This window comes from Centruroides vittatus, unplaced genomic scaffold (assembly GCF_030686945.1).
Source record: "Centruroides vittatus isolate TY-2023 unplaced genomic scaffold, ASM3068694v2 contig_250, whole genome shotgun sequence".
NCBI lineage: Eukaryota > Metazoa > Arthropoda > Arachnida > Scorpiones > Buthidae > Centruroides > Centruroides vittatus.
Window position 1 is genome coordinate 258971 of NW_027121584.1, and position 17209 is coordinate 276179.

At 36.0% G+C, this 17209-nt stretch overlaps 1 protein-coding gene across 1 annotated transcript; it reads right to left on the minus strand.

Moving 5' to 3' along the window:
* Positions 1-14106: 14106 nt before the first annotated feature.
* Positions 14107-17209, minus strand: LOC136971426 (mRNA export factor-like). The gene is made up of 8 exons (XM_067265887.1): positions 17076-17209; positions 16910-17002; positions 16235-16321; positions 16007-16165; positions 14918-15025; positions 14684-14848; positions 14417-14611; positions 14107-14342 (listed from the first exon to the last, which is right to left on the minus strand). Exons 1-8 carry the CDS (start codon positions 17190-17192, stop codon positions 14259-14261), a joined length of 1008 nt encoding a protein of 335 aa, XP_067121988.1. The 5' UTR covers positions 17193-17209; the 3' UTR covers positions 14107-14258.

A 17209-nucleotide genomic window follows, 5' to 3' on the forward strand; every position in this document is an offset into this window, starting at 1 on the left:
CTGTTTTCACAGAATGTAAGAATTAGGTCCCCCTGTTTCCAGACTAATAAGAGAATTTTTGGATGGGTCTAAAAATATGTTCGATTTCCCGCAAAAACGCAAAAAACCGCATCTGCGCCTGTAAATCTTGCCGCCGCTTTCTCTTAACACTTCCATTGTTACGCAACACTTCCATTGTTAACACTTTCATTGTTGACACTTCCATTGTTAACACTTCCCCCCGCGGGGGAAGTGTTAACAACCTCTCCCCCGCGGGGGTAATTTCGAAAGATCCCTTCTTAGTGTATGTACCCTATTAAAACGCAATCAAAAACGCAAAAAACCGCATCTAAAATAGTATAATGAAAGCCGAGCTCTTCAGGGAAAGACTTAATCCTCTCCCTCTCCCCTGCGGGAGGGAGTTTCGAAAAATCCCTTCTTAGTGTACGTTCTCGTGACGTACCCTAACTGCGTACCAAATTTCAACTTTCAACTCCTAACCGTTTGGGCTCTGCGCTGATTATTATTATTATTATTATTATTATTATTATCAACTCGTCTCGATTATATATATAGATACAAACATTTTACATTTTATTTCCTGCCAATTTTAACAAAACATCTGTTAATTTTTCCATGGCTTTAATTTTTCTTCCTCTATTTTTTTAAAAGTATCCCATCGTTGTTCATCAACCTCTGCTTTTCTTTTGTCTTCTATTTTTTTTTTCCTCTAAATAATTTCTAAACCACAATGGTGGTTCGTCACCAGTTCTTTCCTTTGGGAACCGTTTGGACACGTCTCGATAATGTATATAGAAGCTTTAATCCCGTCCCTCCCCCCTGTGGGGAGGAATTTCGAAAAATCCCTTCTTAATGTGCGTTCTCGTGCCGTACCCTAACTGTGTACCAAATTTCAACTTTCAACTCCTAACCATTTGGGCTCTGTGCTGATTATTATTATCAACTCGTCTCAATTATATATGAAAGCGTGCAATGTCAAAAAACAAACTTTTCAGGAGAGAGAAAAAACACTTTTTCTAATGAACAAACTTTAATCAAATGCTATAAAAATTATTTTAACAATTTACACTTTGGAATAAAACATTGGGTTTAATTTCAAACACCTAAGTATGATGGTAAGGAAACAAAAAAAAGTTTAAAAACAGAGTTAGAGCCATAATGTTGTAAATGCCAAAATTGTGCAAGTGCATAAAGTTGTAAATGCCAAAAACAATTGCAATCATAAAATTAATGTTTCTACAGCTGAAAAACAGTTTTGAATACCAAAAACTTACATTTAAATTATTAAACACAATTTACAAATTCAATATCAATTTTAACATTAAAAACTGGCAATAATCTATTAGTGACTGCTTCCTAGCTTCAACAATGTTGGGCCCACAGTTTTGGTACTTGAACTGGGCTGTAATCTTTATCAATTGTAATATAATTATGATAAATAAAGGAAAATATAAACAATAAGGTATTAATTTAGTGTAATAAAAGTTAAAATGTATTTAAAAACTTCAAATTTGAAAGATTAATGGAAGTCCGAATATCATTTTGAAATATCAAATAATAAGGTGATACAGGTTAACTATTAATAAACTGGGATTCAGTTATCCGGTTCTGCGTAAAAAACTCACTGCGTTACAAATTGGAATAACAAAATGATGTAAATGTAAACCATAACATTTTACACGCCAAAAGTCACGTGGCTTGCACTTTGGCACTTAAAACGTTATGGCTTGCACATAAATTCATCTTCAAAATATAGCCACTTAGAGCCTCCATATTAAACTGTGAAAGAAGAAGAAGAAGCCACTTAGATCGCCACAATATTTTTTTGTAAGAAAAAACATTGCATTTAAAATTCATTACTTCAATAAAACGTATTTTGAAAAAAATGGCATTTACAACCTTATGGCATTGCACGCTTCATATATAGATTACAAAGTATCCTTACTGTATATTATTATTTAATATATACCAATTTTTTATGTTTCAGAAAGTTGTAAAGACTACATTTGTTTCTGATCTTTCAGATGTTGATTGTTCTATCATTGAATATATATGTAAAAAATTAAATACACGAATTTCATTAAAATTTATAAAAACAATAATTATCTATTTGGTTAAATACAACATTCAATTTGTTATTAATATAAAATATGTACAGTACCTGTAGATGCTGAGCGCTTCTGATTCTCAGATCGAAGTTTATTTATATACGTGAGTAAATAATTGTGAACTGACAAAAACAATAAAAATTAAATTTATTGCTTACTTAAAATGATATTCAATTTTTTAAAATCTTACCTTCCGTCACCATTTTTGCTGTTTTTTTATCAACCACAAAGTGATATGTTTTGTTATCGACAGTATCCTGCATTGTCTCTATTTTTTAAATTAAATTCCTATTATTTGTTCACACTCTCCCAATATATATATATCTTGTTCAAATTTTCAATCGTTAATAAAATACTTTTTATTTATCCACTCCAGTTCTTCAAATACATTTTTTTAAACTTGTAGTGGATGACACTGATGTTAATATAGTTTTTTCAAATATTAATTCATTAATTAAATTTAATTAATTGGTTAATATTACCTGTGGTATCGAAGATGGCAACGGGGAAATTTTTTTCCCCTATGTTCGAGATGGCCGTGTTTCCGGTAATCTCGAATCGGATTATCGAGTGATAATCTGGAAGCAGATTAACAATGGATAATTTCGAAGTAGAATACCGAGTGATCTAAACGTTAGGGGGCGTACCCGTACTATTGTCGCATTATGCAAATTAATAAATTTCCCCGTCGCCGTCTAGTATCTAGGGAAAAAATTTCCCCGTCGCCATCTTCGATACCACGGGTAACATTAACCTAATTATTAATACTTTAATAATAGTTTTAGCAGTTTGTAATGAAAATTGAAATCAACAGGCAGTAGCTCAATCGGTAAAATGCAAGGATTTCAGTATTTTTCACGTGAAGGTGAAGAATGCGAGTTCAATTCTTGCGAAAATCAATAAATTTTTGAAAATTTTTGCTTTAAGTAGACGTTTTATCCAAATGATTTTCGAGAGTGAGTTAGCAGTTGTGGCTTAGTGGTTAGAATGAAGGATTTTTCTCAAAAAATAAAATTGAAGAAATTTTATGCTTTTGGTTCAATTCCAATTTCTCTTTCTATTTTGCCACTTAATATTGTGATTCTGTCATATATACATACATATATATTTTAACTCTCCGCCCTGTGAGCACTAAGAGGGCCTCTTTTAATAGGCCCATTATGGGTTCGGCTAGGTCCACAATGGGGCGACCGGGTGGTGAGGGACGGGGCCCGACATATCCGAACAGACCACCCCCGAAAAATTCCTGGGGATTTCTCGACCCGTTTGGATTCGAACCCGGGTCCCCAGAGTGGTAGGCTGCCACCTTGACCGCTCGGCCATCCGGCCTTCTGTCATATGTGTATACATATTTATATTAATTGTAATTATTTAATAAAAAGTAACTAAAATAAAATTTTTTTGTTGACCTAAGTAGGAATTGACTTTAAAAAAATTTTTTTTATATTACTTGTTCATTCAAATGTTGCTCCAATTATCCATAATTCATTGAAAAGTAGCAGTCAACATCTGTTGAGTCAGCGCTGACAACAGCACTACTTCAACGGTGAAAAAAAGGAATGAATTTTAGCGCTGATCTCAACGCTCGTTGAGTCAGCGTTGAAAATTGGAATGTGATGAATCTGACGAATTAGTAGAATTGAAACCTATTAAGCTCTTGGCTAATATACATCTTGGTCTAAGGAATTAAAAAATATGAAGTTTTAGATAATATTTTATATTGATTGTTTGTTTTAAAGAATTTGACTAATAGAACTACAGGAAAAATTTGTTTAGTAAAATCTTAAAATTTAAGGGGGGGAGAACAGCCTCGTTCTCCCCCCTTAAATTTTAAGATTTAATAATTATCGAAGTTTAATTTATATTGTTTTATAAAATATTATATAATTTTTTATCTATGATAAAACATATATTTGGTGAAAGGAAGACGTTTCCGTTTAGAACTTCCTTGCAGATGTTAACGGAACTTTCTCACGCACCAGTTCATCCACCTCACCATTGTTAAACTTAATTATTACCAAGAGATTTACTTTAGAAAACCCTTTTGTTTTATTTTAGCGTAAGGGGGTTTAACCCGCTTAAATAACTGGTTAATTGGTGTCAGGAAAAGTCGTCATCCAGAGGTTTTTGCGAACACCGGATAAATAAATATAATAACTCTAGGAAGCATCCTGTACTTCCGAGTAACTGTTTTGCAACAGGGTCCGTAAGTGGTGAACAGGTTTTACTTAACGTGTCTATCACCCTGGCTAACCTCACAGTTGTATCTGCAATTGGATTTTGGAAAGCCGTTAAATATCTTTAAGATTTCTGAAAATTTAAAAATAAAACTTGATACACAAAGAAAGATTAAATTCATGTACAGATCAAAATTTATTTAAAATTGTGTTGTGATTTAATGTAAATTTTATCCAAACAAAAACAGATGTAAAAAATTTCAAGTAAAAATTTATAAGTTTAGATATGGTCAAAATTTGATTGGGAGTTTATCTTTGGTAAAGATGTGGTACCGCTAAGCTTTAAATTTTTACCTGTATTGTTTTCTGTATTTCGTTTCCAATCGCCAAGTGTATTTTTAACAAAGAAAAACTCCCAAGGAAACTTTGACTATCGTCTCAATTGTCATAAATTTTTACTTGGCGTAATTTTTTACATCTGATGTTTTTGTTTCATGATGTAATAAATAACGCAATTCAGACATAAGACGATGACGAGCAATTCGGTCACGCTGGGAGACCGAACGCGCTCACACCGACGCTTTCATTCGCAGTTTATAAAAAGCTTTAATTGGCATAAACTTAAGAATTCGTAATTTTGAGTCGCTTTGGGTGTACTATAGATTACCACCTATGGAATTTCAGGACTTTGATTATATATTTGAACTCGGGACCGAGACGAGTTCAATGGTACCCTATTTTTGGACCGGAGACGAAAAATAAAAAAGTTATCACACTTTAAGTTACCATACTTTTTTAATGCTCTCATGCAGACGGCACCGTAGTTGCTAGTACTGCCATCTTGCGGGAAAGTCTGCAAACCATGACGTCGGACTACGGTCATCTCCCGGAGAGTTAAACACGCGATACGAGAGCGGAGAGAGCGACGCGACTTCCGATCATCGCACGATCGCCGGAAAAAAGTATAACAACTTTTATATTTTTCGTCTCCGGTCCAAAAGTAGAGTATTGTTGAACTCGTCTCGATCCCCTCAGTTCAAATCTCCCTACTTTTGGACCGGAGGCGAAAAGTAAGAAAGTTATCATATTTACCATTTCGGTTAATGTTACTTATGGCAGCGAACATGGCGGCCGTTCCGACTGTTTGTGCTCTCGACTGACCTCCCGGAGGGGAGCCGCCATGTGCTAAATGTCACTAGTTATTGATTCACGGTAGTTCTTGAACAAAAGAAAAAACAGGAGGTAGCGTTTGACTGTTCGTGCAATTTCTTACCTTTCACGGAACTTTTTTAATGGTTTGCAGACTTTACCGCAAGATGGCGGCACTAGCAACCACGGTGTCGTCTGCTTAATTTTCTTTTTTCTATTTAGGTTAGTTATTTATTTTTATTTAATTTTATTTATTTAACTAAGCTAGGTTATTTAAGTTAGTTAACTTACAAGGGAACTGTCGGAGTGTCATCTAATAGATTTTAATAAAATTTAGTTAATAATTACGTTAAAAGTATACAAACTCTATGACAAATTTCTAGTATTCACTAAAAGTGTTAATCAGAGTTATTAGCAATCAAATGTCGTACTATTTTATAGTACTTAAACACAAATATGCAAATTTTTAGAAGTGAAAGGGTCGCGGAGGAAGACGGCGATATTACATTTAGAATAAATTCTGGAATTTTCGAAAATGGGAGAAGAATTAATAAAATTTAGTTTAATTACGTTAAAAGTATACAAACTCTATATTAAATTTGTAATGTTTACTAAAAGTGTTAATCAGGATTAATAGCAATCAAATGTCGTACTATTTTATAGTAGTTTAACACAAATATGAAAATTTTTAGTAGTGAAAGGGTCGCGGAGGAAGATACAGTAATACCTCGATTTTCGTTGACTTTGGTTTTCGTCGATTTTTTGCAAAAAATTTGCCTCGGATTTCGTCGGCGTGCCACATGATCTCGTTGCTAATTTTGCGAAAACAAAGAGCGACCCACGCATTTTTCTGCTCACAAGTCCTCGTGGCGGTGTTTTTTGCTGTACGAGCATTACTCCGCGCGTCTAGCCAAACAATTTCATTGCTTCCATTCTTTTTAGTTCCATCGAGGGACCAAAGAAAGTTTCCAGAGCCAGTAGCCCTTCGAACAAGGCCAGGAACACGATCGAGTTGAAGGAAATCATTAAAAAATACGTGACTGGCATTAAAATTGCTGAAATCGGTCGCATGTACTGTACTTTTCGGGAAGTCGTCATCCACGATAAGTTTCGTTGTGGCGAAAAAGGAAGCAAAAAGGAGGCTAATGTAGCGAAAGGCGTAAATGTGCTAATGAAACAGAGACCGCAAACAATTGAAGAGGCCGAACAGTTATTATTAATTTCGATCAATCAAAAACAGTTAGATGGTGATTCTGTTTCGGAGACCATTGTATTAGTTTTTTATACTCATTTTATATTAATTCCTTAATTTTTTTAGTATTAAACACTACGAAAACAGAGGTATCACTGTATTACATTTACAGAGTAGAAGAAGAAATAACTCAAATAAATATTATAAAAGATTAGATATATATACTAGTTTAACAATGAAATTTAATATAAAAGTATTGATAGAATAAATATAAAGAAAACAATCGAAACGTAATAAATAAATACATTTTAATAGATATATTTAAAAGTTATTATATTCACAAATTATTAGATGGACAACTATTTACATGATATTTTTCAACAAAGCAAAATAAACAAAGAATCTGTTGGCATCGTGCACATTTAACAAATCGAAGATTTTCGCAATTACTCTCGACACAATTTAAACTGTCAGTGTTTAAAAAAGAAAAACAAACTTGTTTTACATTTAAGAATTGACACTTTTCATTTATGAGTCCAGAAGCGAACCATGCATGTTTAATCAAATTATTAAATATTGGCGCAGATAATTGATGATGAAGAATCGAATGTAATTTTATAATGCCATTTCTAGTTGTCCAAAACAATTTCATCGAAGAATCATTACAGAATAATTGTATAGCATTTAAAATTTCTTTAGCTAAAAGTTTTAATTGTCTATGAAATCCGACATCTAAAGGTTGGCATATAGACGTACACTTTGGTGGAATAATTAATATTTCGCATGAATTTTGATTTGTAGATGTTTGAAATACTGTATTATAAATATTAATATTTGTTTGTCCACTCCACGAGTCAATTATTAATAAAGAGTTTTCTGTTATATTTGGAGATAATACGTCTTTTACATAGTTTGTAATAATTGCTGTAGATAATTTGCCAGATGAGCTAGCTGTAACAGTTACGTTTGGGGCATTGAACAGCGATGCTTGAACTCTACGTCCAAAGGTTCCATGAGCCTCTTGTAAGCAAATAAATACATTACCTACAACTTGTCCGTTAGCATTAATTAAATATTGAACAGTGTAGGAATGCGTTACTTTATTACTTGGAGAATGTGCAAATCCAATAGTGTTTTTTTTCTCCTTTATATGAAAGTGTTCTTGGTGAAATCATTTCGTATGAAAAACCACACTGATCCGTATTGAATATGAAGTTACGTGAATAAGACGGCAATAAATTTTTTACTGTTGTTTGAAATTGCGCAGCTTTTACTAATATATCCTTTTCGTTCACTATTTCTGTTTTATTTACAAGTTTTGTAATCTTTCGAGATACTAATCTATATTCTTTTTTAAATTTTGCAACCCAAGAATCACTAGCGGTAAACTTAATTGAACTATTCAGTTGAAGAAATTTCTGTAATGCCCATATTTTTAATTGATTTCCTTTAACAATTTTATAGCTGCCTCGAGCTTCGTCAAACATTTGTTTAGTATGTTCTTTAATGATTTTTAACGTTTCAATTCTATGCTTTCGAGATTTAAATTGTTTTTCCCATTTATATAAATCACTAAAACGTTTTAATTCTTTAGCTCCTTTCCGCTGTAATGTGTGTAATTTCCATTTTGGGTGTTTCTTATGCAAGTTAAGAATTTCTTCTTTTCGTTTTGTTGAGATTATATTCTTATCGAATTTTTCATCATCTGAATATCCCGATTCACAGTCAGTGTCTGCGTTATCAGTTTCTTTCTCTAGAAGCAGACGTGTTATTTTATTATCTGAAATAGGCCTATCTATAATCAAATTATTATTTTCCATCTGACAAAACTCTTCGTCATCTCTACTTACATAACTACTTAAAATATCGCTAAATGCATTAAAAAGCAGTTTGGCTACCTGTTTATCAACGTCTGAAATATTAGGCCTACAAATATTTTCTGTAGGCCAAACATTATCACATAAACGTTTAAATTCTGCTATAATGTTTTGAATATTTACATTTAATTCTCCCATTTTCGAAAATTCCAGAATTTATTCTAAATGTAATATCGCCGTCTTCCTCCGCGACCTCTTCACTACTAAAAATTTGCATATTTGTGTTAACACTTTTAGTAAACATTATAAATTTAATATAGAGTTTGTATATTTTTAACGTAATTAAACTAAATTTTATTAATTCTTCTCCCATTTTCGAAAATTCCAGAATTTATTCTAAATGTAATATCGCCGTCTTCCTCCGCGACCCTTTCGCTTCTAAAAATTTGCATATTTGTGTTTAAGTACTATAAAATAGTACGACATTTGATTGCTAATAACTCTGATTAACACTTTTAGTGAATACTAGAAATTTGTCATAGAGTTTGTATACTTTTAACGTAATTATTAACTAAATTTTATTAAAATCTATTAGATGACACTCCGACAGTTCCCTTGTTAGTTAAATAACTTAACCTAAGTTATTTATTTATTTAACTAGTTTGGTTTGCACATTTTCACCACTAGGTGGCGTTACTTCCAATTACGGTGTCGTCTGCTTAATTTTCTATTTTCTACGCAGCAATTTTGAAAATGAACTTCCTTAAGCTTAGCATTAGAAGTAGCCAAAGATAAGGAAACATGTATCGAGTGGTACAAGATCAAAGTCTCATTCGTAAAGCAAAAAAGTGTAATAGATGCAGAGAGTGGATGAAATTAGAAGTGTTGATAATGGAGATAATGGCATAAAATGCATTTTAACGGCAAGCGACGCGACTCCCGATCGCGATAGCGAGGCCGACTTAGTGGAGAGAGCGACGCGACTCCCGATCATCGCGCGATCGCCGAAAAAAGTATGATAACTTTATTTTTCGTCTCCGGTCCAAAACTAGGGTATCGTTGAACTCGTCTCGGTCTCCTGAGTTCAGATATATACCCAAACACCCGAAATTCCATAGGTGGTAATCTATAGTATCCCCGTAACTTTTTGAATGAAATTCGTTTGGTTCTTTGCAATTGTATTCTTATAAGCATAAAATTAAGTCGCAAAACCGAATTAGCTGTAGGGGAAAACCCATACACTTTGACCTATCGACCCGAACTTTGGCCAGTACCTCAATGATAACGAGAGAAGCTTAACATTAAAATTTGAGCTTTCTGGACCAAGTGGTTTCTCTCTACGAGCTTGGCTGCAGTGCCGGATGAAGAAAAACGCAGCTTTTTTTGAGATTTTTGCACTTTTCGGACTCTTATATTTCGGCAACAGTTTTTAGAAAATCTTGAAATTTGCACACTACCTAATAAAAGAATTTTCCTTCGATATTCGAAAATACCATAGGGTGTTTGGGGGCAGAAAAATAGACCTCCGAAAATCGGAAAGTCTGATTCCTGTATATGTTGTCAGTTAGTGACTTTTTAGTGTCTTATATCAGAATAACTACCGTCACTCCAGATATAAGACACAAGATTATTGAATCAAATTTCATCCGTTATTATTAAATACAGAACGTCCTCAATGTATGTCATACCTAAGTCATAAAACCCGTCGTGAACGAAATGGAATATCAATTTCTCACCGAAATAATATTTTATGTGACATTACCGACCACCTAGAAACAATTTGTGTAAGTGTCTAGTGTACAATAAGAAACTATTTATATGGAAGTGTCGCTACTTTCAACACCTAGTATAACAAGGTGACGGCCGGATGTTTGCACGATTAAGACTTCAGTCTACCGCTCTGAGATCGATTTCGGGCTGTTGAAAAACCCAGGGCTATCTGTACCTGACGTGTCAAGACAGTCCAGCAGCCCAAATTGTGGATCTTCAAAAACCGACGATGGGTAAAATTAAAACGGCCCTCTATAAACAGAACAAAACAAAGAATCACCGGCTGCCATATTGCAAGTGTGATGAAATATACGATGAGCACGAAAATCTTTAATTAATGATCTTAGGTAAGAGTTAGCAATACTAAAATACGAGCGAGATTTGTGCGCAGATAATTTCTTACCACACTAAATTTAGCAGAAAAATTTATCACGAAACGATTATTGATGCTAATGTCTGAAATTCTATTTTAATCCATGCAAGGTGTGTGATACCAGAGCCCCTTCGGCCGCCAATTTAAAGTCTTTTAATCTTTAAAATTGGCGTTTCCACTTCCCGGGACGAGGACCCAGGGGTTGGATTTGTGGGAAGCGAGTGTTCGGGTTGTTTCATTGTGTCGAATTACACAGAACGTGGCGCTTGACGTGTAAGTGCGTGAGTGCGAGAATTCGAGTAAAGGTCAAACGGTGTATATCTTCGTGTACAGTGATGTTGTGTCCGTGTGTGTGTGTGTGTGTGTGATCGAAGAACGTCTTCGGCATGTCTATAAACAGAAAAACAGTAAATTACGATACGAGAATAAGATGTGTTAAAAAATGAAACGAAAGAGTTCTTACCATCGGCGATTTCGGAAAATATTCACACGTCCACTTGGTCCTCTTTCGTGGTAAAGTTGGGAGGGAGATCTTCTCCCTCCCCAACTTTACCACGAAGAGTTCCTAAAAATGTTCCTACAAAACACAAAAACAGTGAGAAAAGGAGAAGTCGATTCATTCATTACCTAAGCTGAAGATTATTATTACTTTTATCAGACAGTCTTTCTTCCCGAACAGTGTTATGAGAAGAACGAAGGACCTGACCTAGCCTAGCCTAACCTAACCCTAACCGGAAGCTCAATCCTCATAACAGTTGTTTGGGAAGAAAGGTCGGCCGAATGTCGCGTCCTGTGAAGAAACGTGTCACGTCCGGGTGGTCACAATCGGGAGTCAAATCCTTTGTCGTCGACCGAGTGTCACGTTCGGGAGACAAGTCCGTGGGTCACGTCCGGGAAAAGGTGTCGAATCCGGTGAAAAGTGTCGCATCCGGGTAGAGAAGAGGAAATCGAAGAGGATCACCGCCTAGGCCAAGGGAACCGCAGCCGTCCGCAACAACAAAACCACGATTTCTCAACTTCGGCGGCTCTCTCCTCCGATTCCTCCCCGTTCCGACTTCCGCAAGGCAGTGGCGTCGCCGCGGCGGACGAACGGGAAGAACGCAACCAAGCAGAAAGGTTCACCTCGGACGAGCTGTCACTTTCGACATGCTGTACAGCAAGGTCTGTGGCCGGATGATCCCCGAAGGCCTTGGCCAAGTGCACTGGACTCAGGGTGTAGCGTCGCATCATCCGGGAGGATGCCACGCCACGCGCACTTGGAAAAGGTCTTCTTCACCCGCTTTCTCTCGCTCGTCCAGCCCCCGCTCCTCCACGTCCGAGGAACCCCCTCTTTCCGGCGCCCCCGCCTGCCTCCGCCGGAACCGTCTCCAAAGTCGCACCGACGTCGTCATTCTGTAAAAAAGAAAGTTTGCAATTAGTTCAGTGAAAACAAAAGCTTAAATTAATGCTTAAATTCTTCCGAGAAAAGCAAAATGTTCACCGCAGCCGCCTTTTTAAATCTAAAAGATTCGAATCCGACCATCGAACGACGTGCCGAGATGTCTTCTGGGATTGATTCTCCAAGTAATATTAAATAAATTCTTACGTCTAGGGTCAATAGGGACTAAGACTTACCTGAAAAATCTTCAATCTTCTCTGCAAAAGTCCGCAAACCGCAAAAAAACAACGCAATCCAAGAGCACAAGAAAAGCACGTCCGACCACAACCAGAAACACAATCGAACTGCGAATCGTCATGCGTGACGTATTTCGAACAAACCTTAAAAGACGCGTCAACAATGTTTGAATTACGCAAAAATTAGAATTAAAAAAATCAATTTTATTTTTTAAAATTAATTTATAATTTTTTTTAAATAATTGCTTCGATCATTTTCTTGTGTTCGGAATTTGATAAATAAATTATCTTCTGCATTTACATGGAGCAGAATGTCCAACGTGGAGATCTTTTTCAATTCTACGTCTCGAGGCTTGACCATCTCCGAAAATCGCCCGAAATTCGTTTGAATAAACATATTTTTCGTCCATTTTCGGCCATGGCATGAAATAAATCAAATTCTTAGGATTTCGCCCAATATTATTTCGCTTTTCGGAAAGATTCCTCGGTTTCACGTATTAACGCAACATCAAACTGGATAAAGTTAATATTAAAAATACCGAAAAACCTTTATAATACGGCCGAACGAAAATGAAGTCCGACACAGAAGATAAACAGATTGAGCCAGGGAGGAGCCACCATTCTTTCTCCTCGAATTTCTGACTTTATAAAGGATCTCTCCCCTAAATTCTTAATTTGATGGGTTAATCGATTTGACACCTCCGTCTTGGTCCGCGAGTGTTGATTTAAATTTGAAACTTTCGCCGGTATCTCACGACATGATATTTTCTTTTCTGACGGCTAAAAATTTTTCTTTGTCTTCATTGTTTAGAACGCGACAATTTTGCTTTCGAAGGAATGCTATATTTATTTCCAAATTTTGTCATGTCTACGAGAATCAGAGTCAAAGCTAGATTTTTCTGATTGACATTCTAAACATTGTAATCGCGTCGACCCGTGACCTCGGGTGGCTGCAATTTGAAAAAATTGTAGACCTAAATTCCCACTGTCCTCTGTCGGTCTGTCTTAATCTCGAGAACGGAGTTAGATAAAAACCTTAGGGACAGGAGGTCCAATTAACGATATATGAAGTTTCCATGCAAACCGGATATCACGTTTTTTTTAAATTCAAATCTCCCCGAAAGCAGTTAATAGATGACCGGTATGACTCTATTGTTAAAGAAAAAGTATGATGTACAGGGACAAGCCACTGCTGATTTGAGGTGGAGAGCATATATTTTAAATTAAACGATTTAAAAATTTCAGCCCGGCATTGTGACTATGTCTCAATAAATAATTGTTCGCAGTTATAGTTTGTTGTGAAAATATTTACAATAAAAAAGCGCATTTCGACTTTTGTCGTGTTATAAACCACAATATTGAAGTTAAAATCCTTTTGAGAGTTAATAATTGTGGAGAATGGAAGAAGCGTTTCATTTGCCCATCAAAAATAGTGAAAGAAAGCGTGCCAGTAAGTGGAAGAATAGAAACTACACCATTAGGATGTGTACAAATTGTGCACTATATCCATCATTGTGGATGACACAAGTATACTAAAGATGAACTAACCTTCCGATCGTTATGTTGTAGACAACAAATTTACACACAAGCCGTGAGCCCGAATAGGGATTGGAATATCACCAATCCGAAATGCGTTGTTAAATAGGAGAAATAAAGGGCACTGTTTGTAGATAATTAAAACATACGTGATAAATATTACTAGTCTGACTGTTGGAAAAAATCATAACTTGTAATTTTTTATATTTTTAATTATTATCGAATGACAAAAAGCTTAACCCTCGAATCTGCACCGAACACCAGCCATACACATACTCGAAAACCTGGATGTTATACTTTTTAGCAATTATACCACTTCAGTTCCCACTTATAAATTGAACAAACGTTTTATGAGATCAGTTATGCGTTTTATTAAATAATAATAATAATAATAATTGTTATTATTATTACATTTGATTATGTTTAAAATTAATTTAAAAATTTTAAATACGGTATCAAAGTGCAAGATTTCTGGCAACGAAATATTTTCCGGAATAGATTTAAAAACTCTTCGGTAACAAATCAGATTTTAATTCCGGATGAAGGAACTTGAGTGGCTCGGTGTAAATAGATACGAGAACGACGATTGTTATTGAATTCGTGACCCTATAAAAAACGAATACGCTTAATTAACGTGATAACACGCGCGTACAGATAATCCGGTAACGAAAAGCACTCACCTTAGACCAATCGTATCCTAAAGAATATGCAAATACGTCTCCTTTCGAATTGAAACAACAACTGGTAAGTGACTGATCGAAGAAATTCGATGTTCGTAGAGCGCATCGAGCATTCAAATCCCAAAAGACGTATCTGCCATCGGAACCGACCGATGCTACAATATCGTCAAGTGGATGCAAAGCCAATCCGTTTATCTAGTGGTTTCGCAGTCACTTATTACTTTATCGCATATAAAAGAATTAGCATTAACCAAACAATTTTCCTACCGGATAAACATCGACAACGTTACCGAATTCACGTCTATGACATCTGAAATAAAAGTTTTCTCCCAAATTGTCTACGTTTACGCATTGTACGGCGATGGCACCGATTTCGCCTCCCACGATCAAATTTGCTTTATTATTTTTAACGAAACCGATAAGACAGCGAATCTAAAAAAAAGTCATCGATATTTTTTTTCGGTTCGCTGGAACTAATTTAGAAGAATGCGTCGAGATTACCTGACATGGCAAAGGGGATTCCATTCGTTTGTATTCCTTGAAACCTCCTTCCAAATCGTATACAATTATTGTTCTTCCCGCTAGCCCAACTACGGCCATTGGATACTTCTGTTTTAATCAGGAAAATTTCCGGTTAATGTTACCTATGGTTCCAAGATGGCGGCTCGTCTGATTCCAGCAAGGAAACGGTGGGGACGCACGTTCTAACCTAACCTAACCTATTCTAATAATTTTGTTGGTAATAATTATGGTAATTTATTAGAATAGGTTAGGTTAGGTTTCCCTTCTTCTATTTGCTGGAATCAGAGACGAGCCGCCATCTTGGAACCATAGGTAACATTAACCAAATTTCCTATTTACTTAAGACAATTCAGATGTCTTAAGTAAATAATCTATTTTTCTACAGATAGGGAAAGTTTCGCATAATTCTCATCGAATCCTACTCCCAGCATTGATACTAACAAATATAATTATACACAACTTTGATATATATGTATATGTCCCTTCGAAATATTTATGGTGACATTATTAGTGATTTCATAATTTTATTTTATTTATTTTTAACTCTTTTTGCCACGTGGGCTCTAAGTAGTGACGCATTATAGTTTCCTGGGGGCCCCAAACAAATTTAAATTAGGAGCCCCACGTACACTGTTGACTTCGTTTTTCTTTGGGGGAAATTTTGGGGAATCTCCCGGTATCCTCTTTTTTTCTTTTAACGTGATTTCTAGTAGGTTAAGTTCTGTGCTGCGCTTGCGCCACACCGGAAAACTAGTCCCCAGACGTGGCCCAAATTTAAATTTTGATATTCTTACTATAGTAATGAAGTAATAAAAGTTTGGTTTGGGCCCCCACTAACGAGGGGGACCCGGACAATTGCCTTTTTGCTTAATGCACCATTGGTACCAAGAGGGACTTTATCGCGCCACGATTGGCACAATGGAGACGGCTGGGTGATGAGAGGCGGGAACAGAATACGTCGAGTCACACCACTCCCGAAAATTTCCCGACCCGGACTTAACCTCGACCCTCCCCAGAGTGGCAAGCTCTTCCATAAACAATTCATTATACCAAATACAAAATGCTCACAACAAAGGCGCAGTAACATCTCTCTGGAAGATCGATATTGTGTACTGGATTCGGACTCTTCGAATCCCAAAACTTCAAAGTTCTGTCCCAACTTCCCGTCATAATATACGAATAACGAGACGAAGTGACGAAGTCGACGGTCTTGACTGAAGATTTGTGCTGAAAATTTTCCGAAATGTCTCATTTAAAATAATAATAATAATAGAATAATGAATGGAATAGACTCACTTGACCAATACGAATTAACTGATTAGTGTTCAAGTCCCACATGTTTACAGTTTCGTCACAAGAAGCAGAAAATAGTTTGGTACCATCCTAAGATTTTTAAGCGTTTAGCGTGTATGTTTAAGAATAGTAAAACGTCCATTCTAGTTTTCTCTTCTAATAAATTATTTCTGCCAGAAAATCAGATTGGCCCAAACTTTGTTAACCGAGATTCGTGATCCAGAAATAACAGTATGAGCGACGAAACGATCATATTACCGAAGCGGTTAAGGGTCGATTTACACGCAACAGTGACCGTTTGGTGCAGTAAGCATCGATAAATATCACACACAGCCAATCAGAGTTTCAGCTACGACAGTGACCTGTATTCTGTCAATCATACATGTGTGACAGATGAAACTCTGATTGGTTGTGTGTGATATTTATCGATGCTTACTGCACCAAACGGTCACTGTTGCGTGTAAATCGACCCTAAGACGCCAGCCTACTGCTCTGAGGAATCCGGGCGAGAACTTCCCAGAAATTTTTCATGGGCGGTCCTCCCGCATATGTCGGGTTCCGTCCGGCCCCCCTGTGAACCTGGTTGAACCCACGATGGATATGAAAACACACTATATCTTGGTTAAGTATTTTCGGACCACCCTATTTAGCAATGAGAGTAACTCTTCGTCGACTTACCGAACTCCACGTTATATCCAAAACTGGTTTTTGATGAAATTGAATGGCTTTAGGAATTGACGAACCATCGTCACGAATCTCCCAACATCGCAACTGCTCATTGAATTTTCGAGAAAAATTTTAAATTCAATACCATGTTCTATTGACGTTCTGTAATTAAACTTACTTCGTTATCCCAACTGCCAGAAACTAGGAAATTCTGCGTTTGTACGGGAGTAAACGCTAAGCAGCTGATTGTATCTTTCGATGGTTCTGTTACTTCGATGTCTGTGGTGCAATTCATTCTTTTTGAGAAGTCCA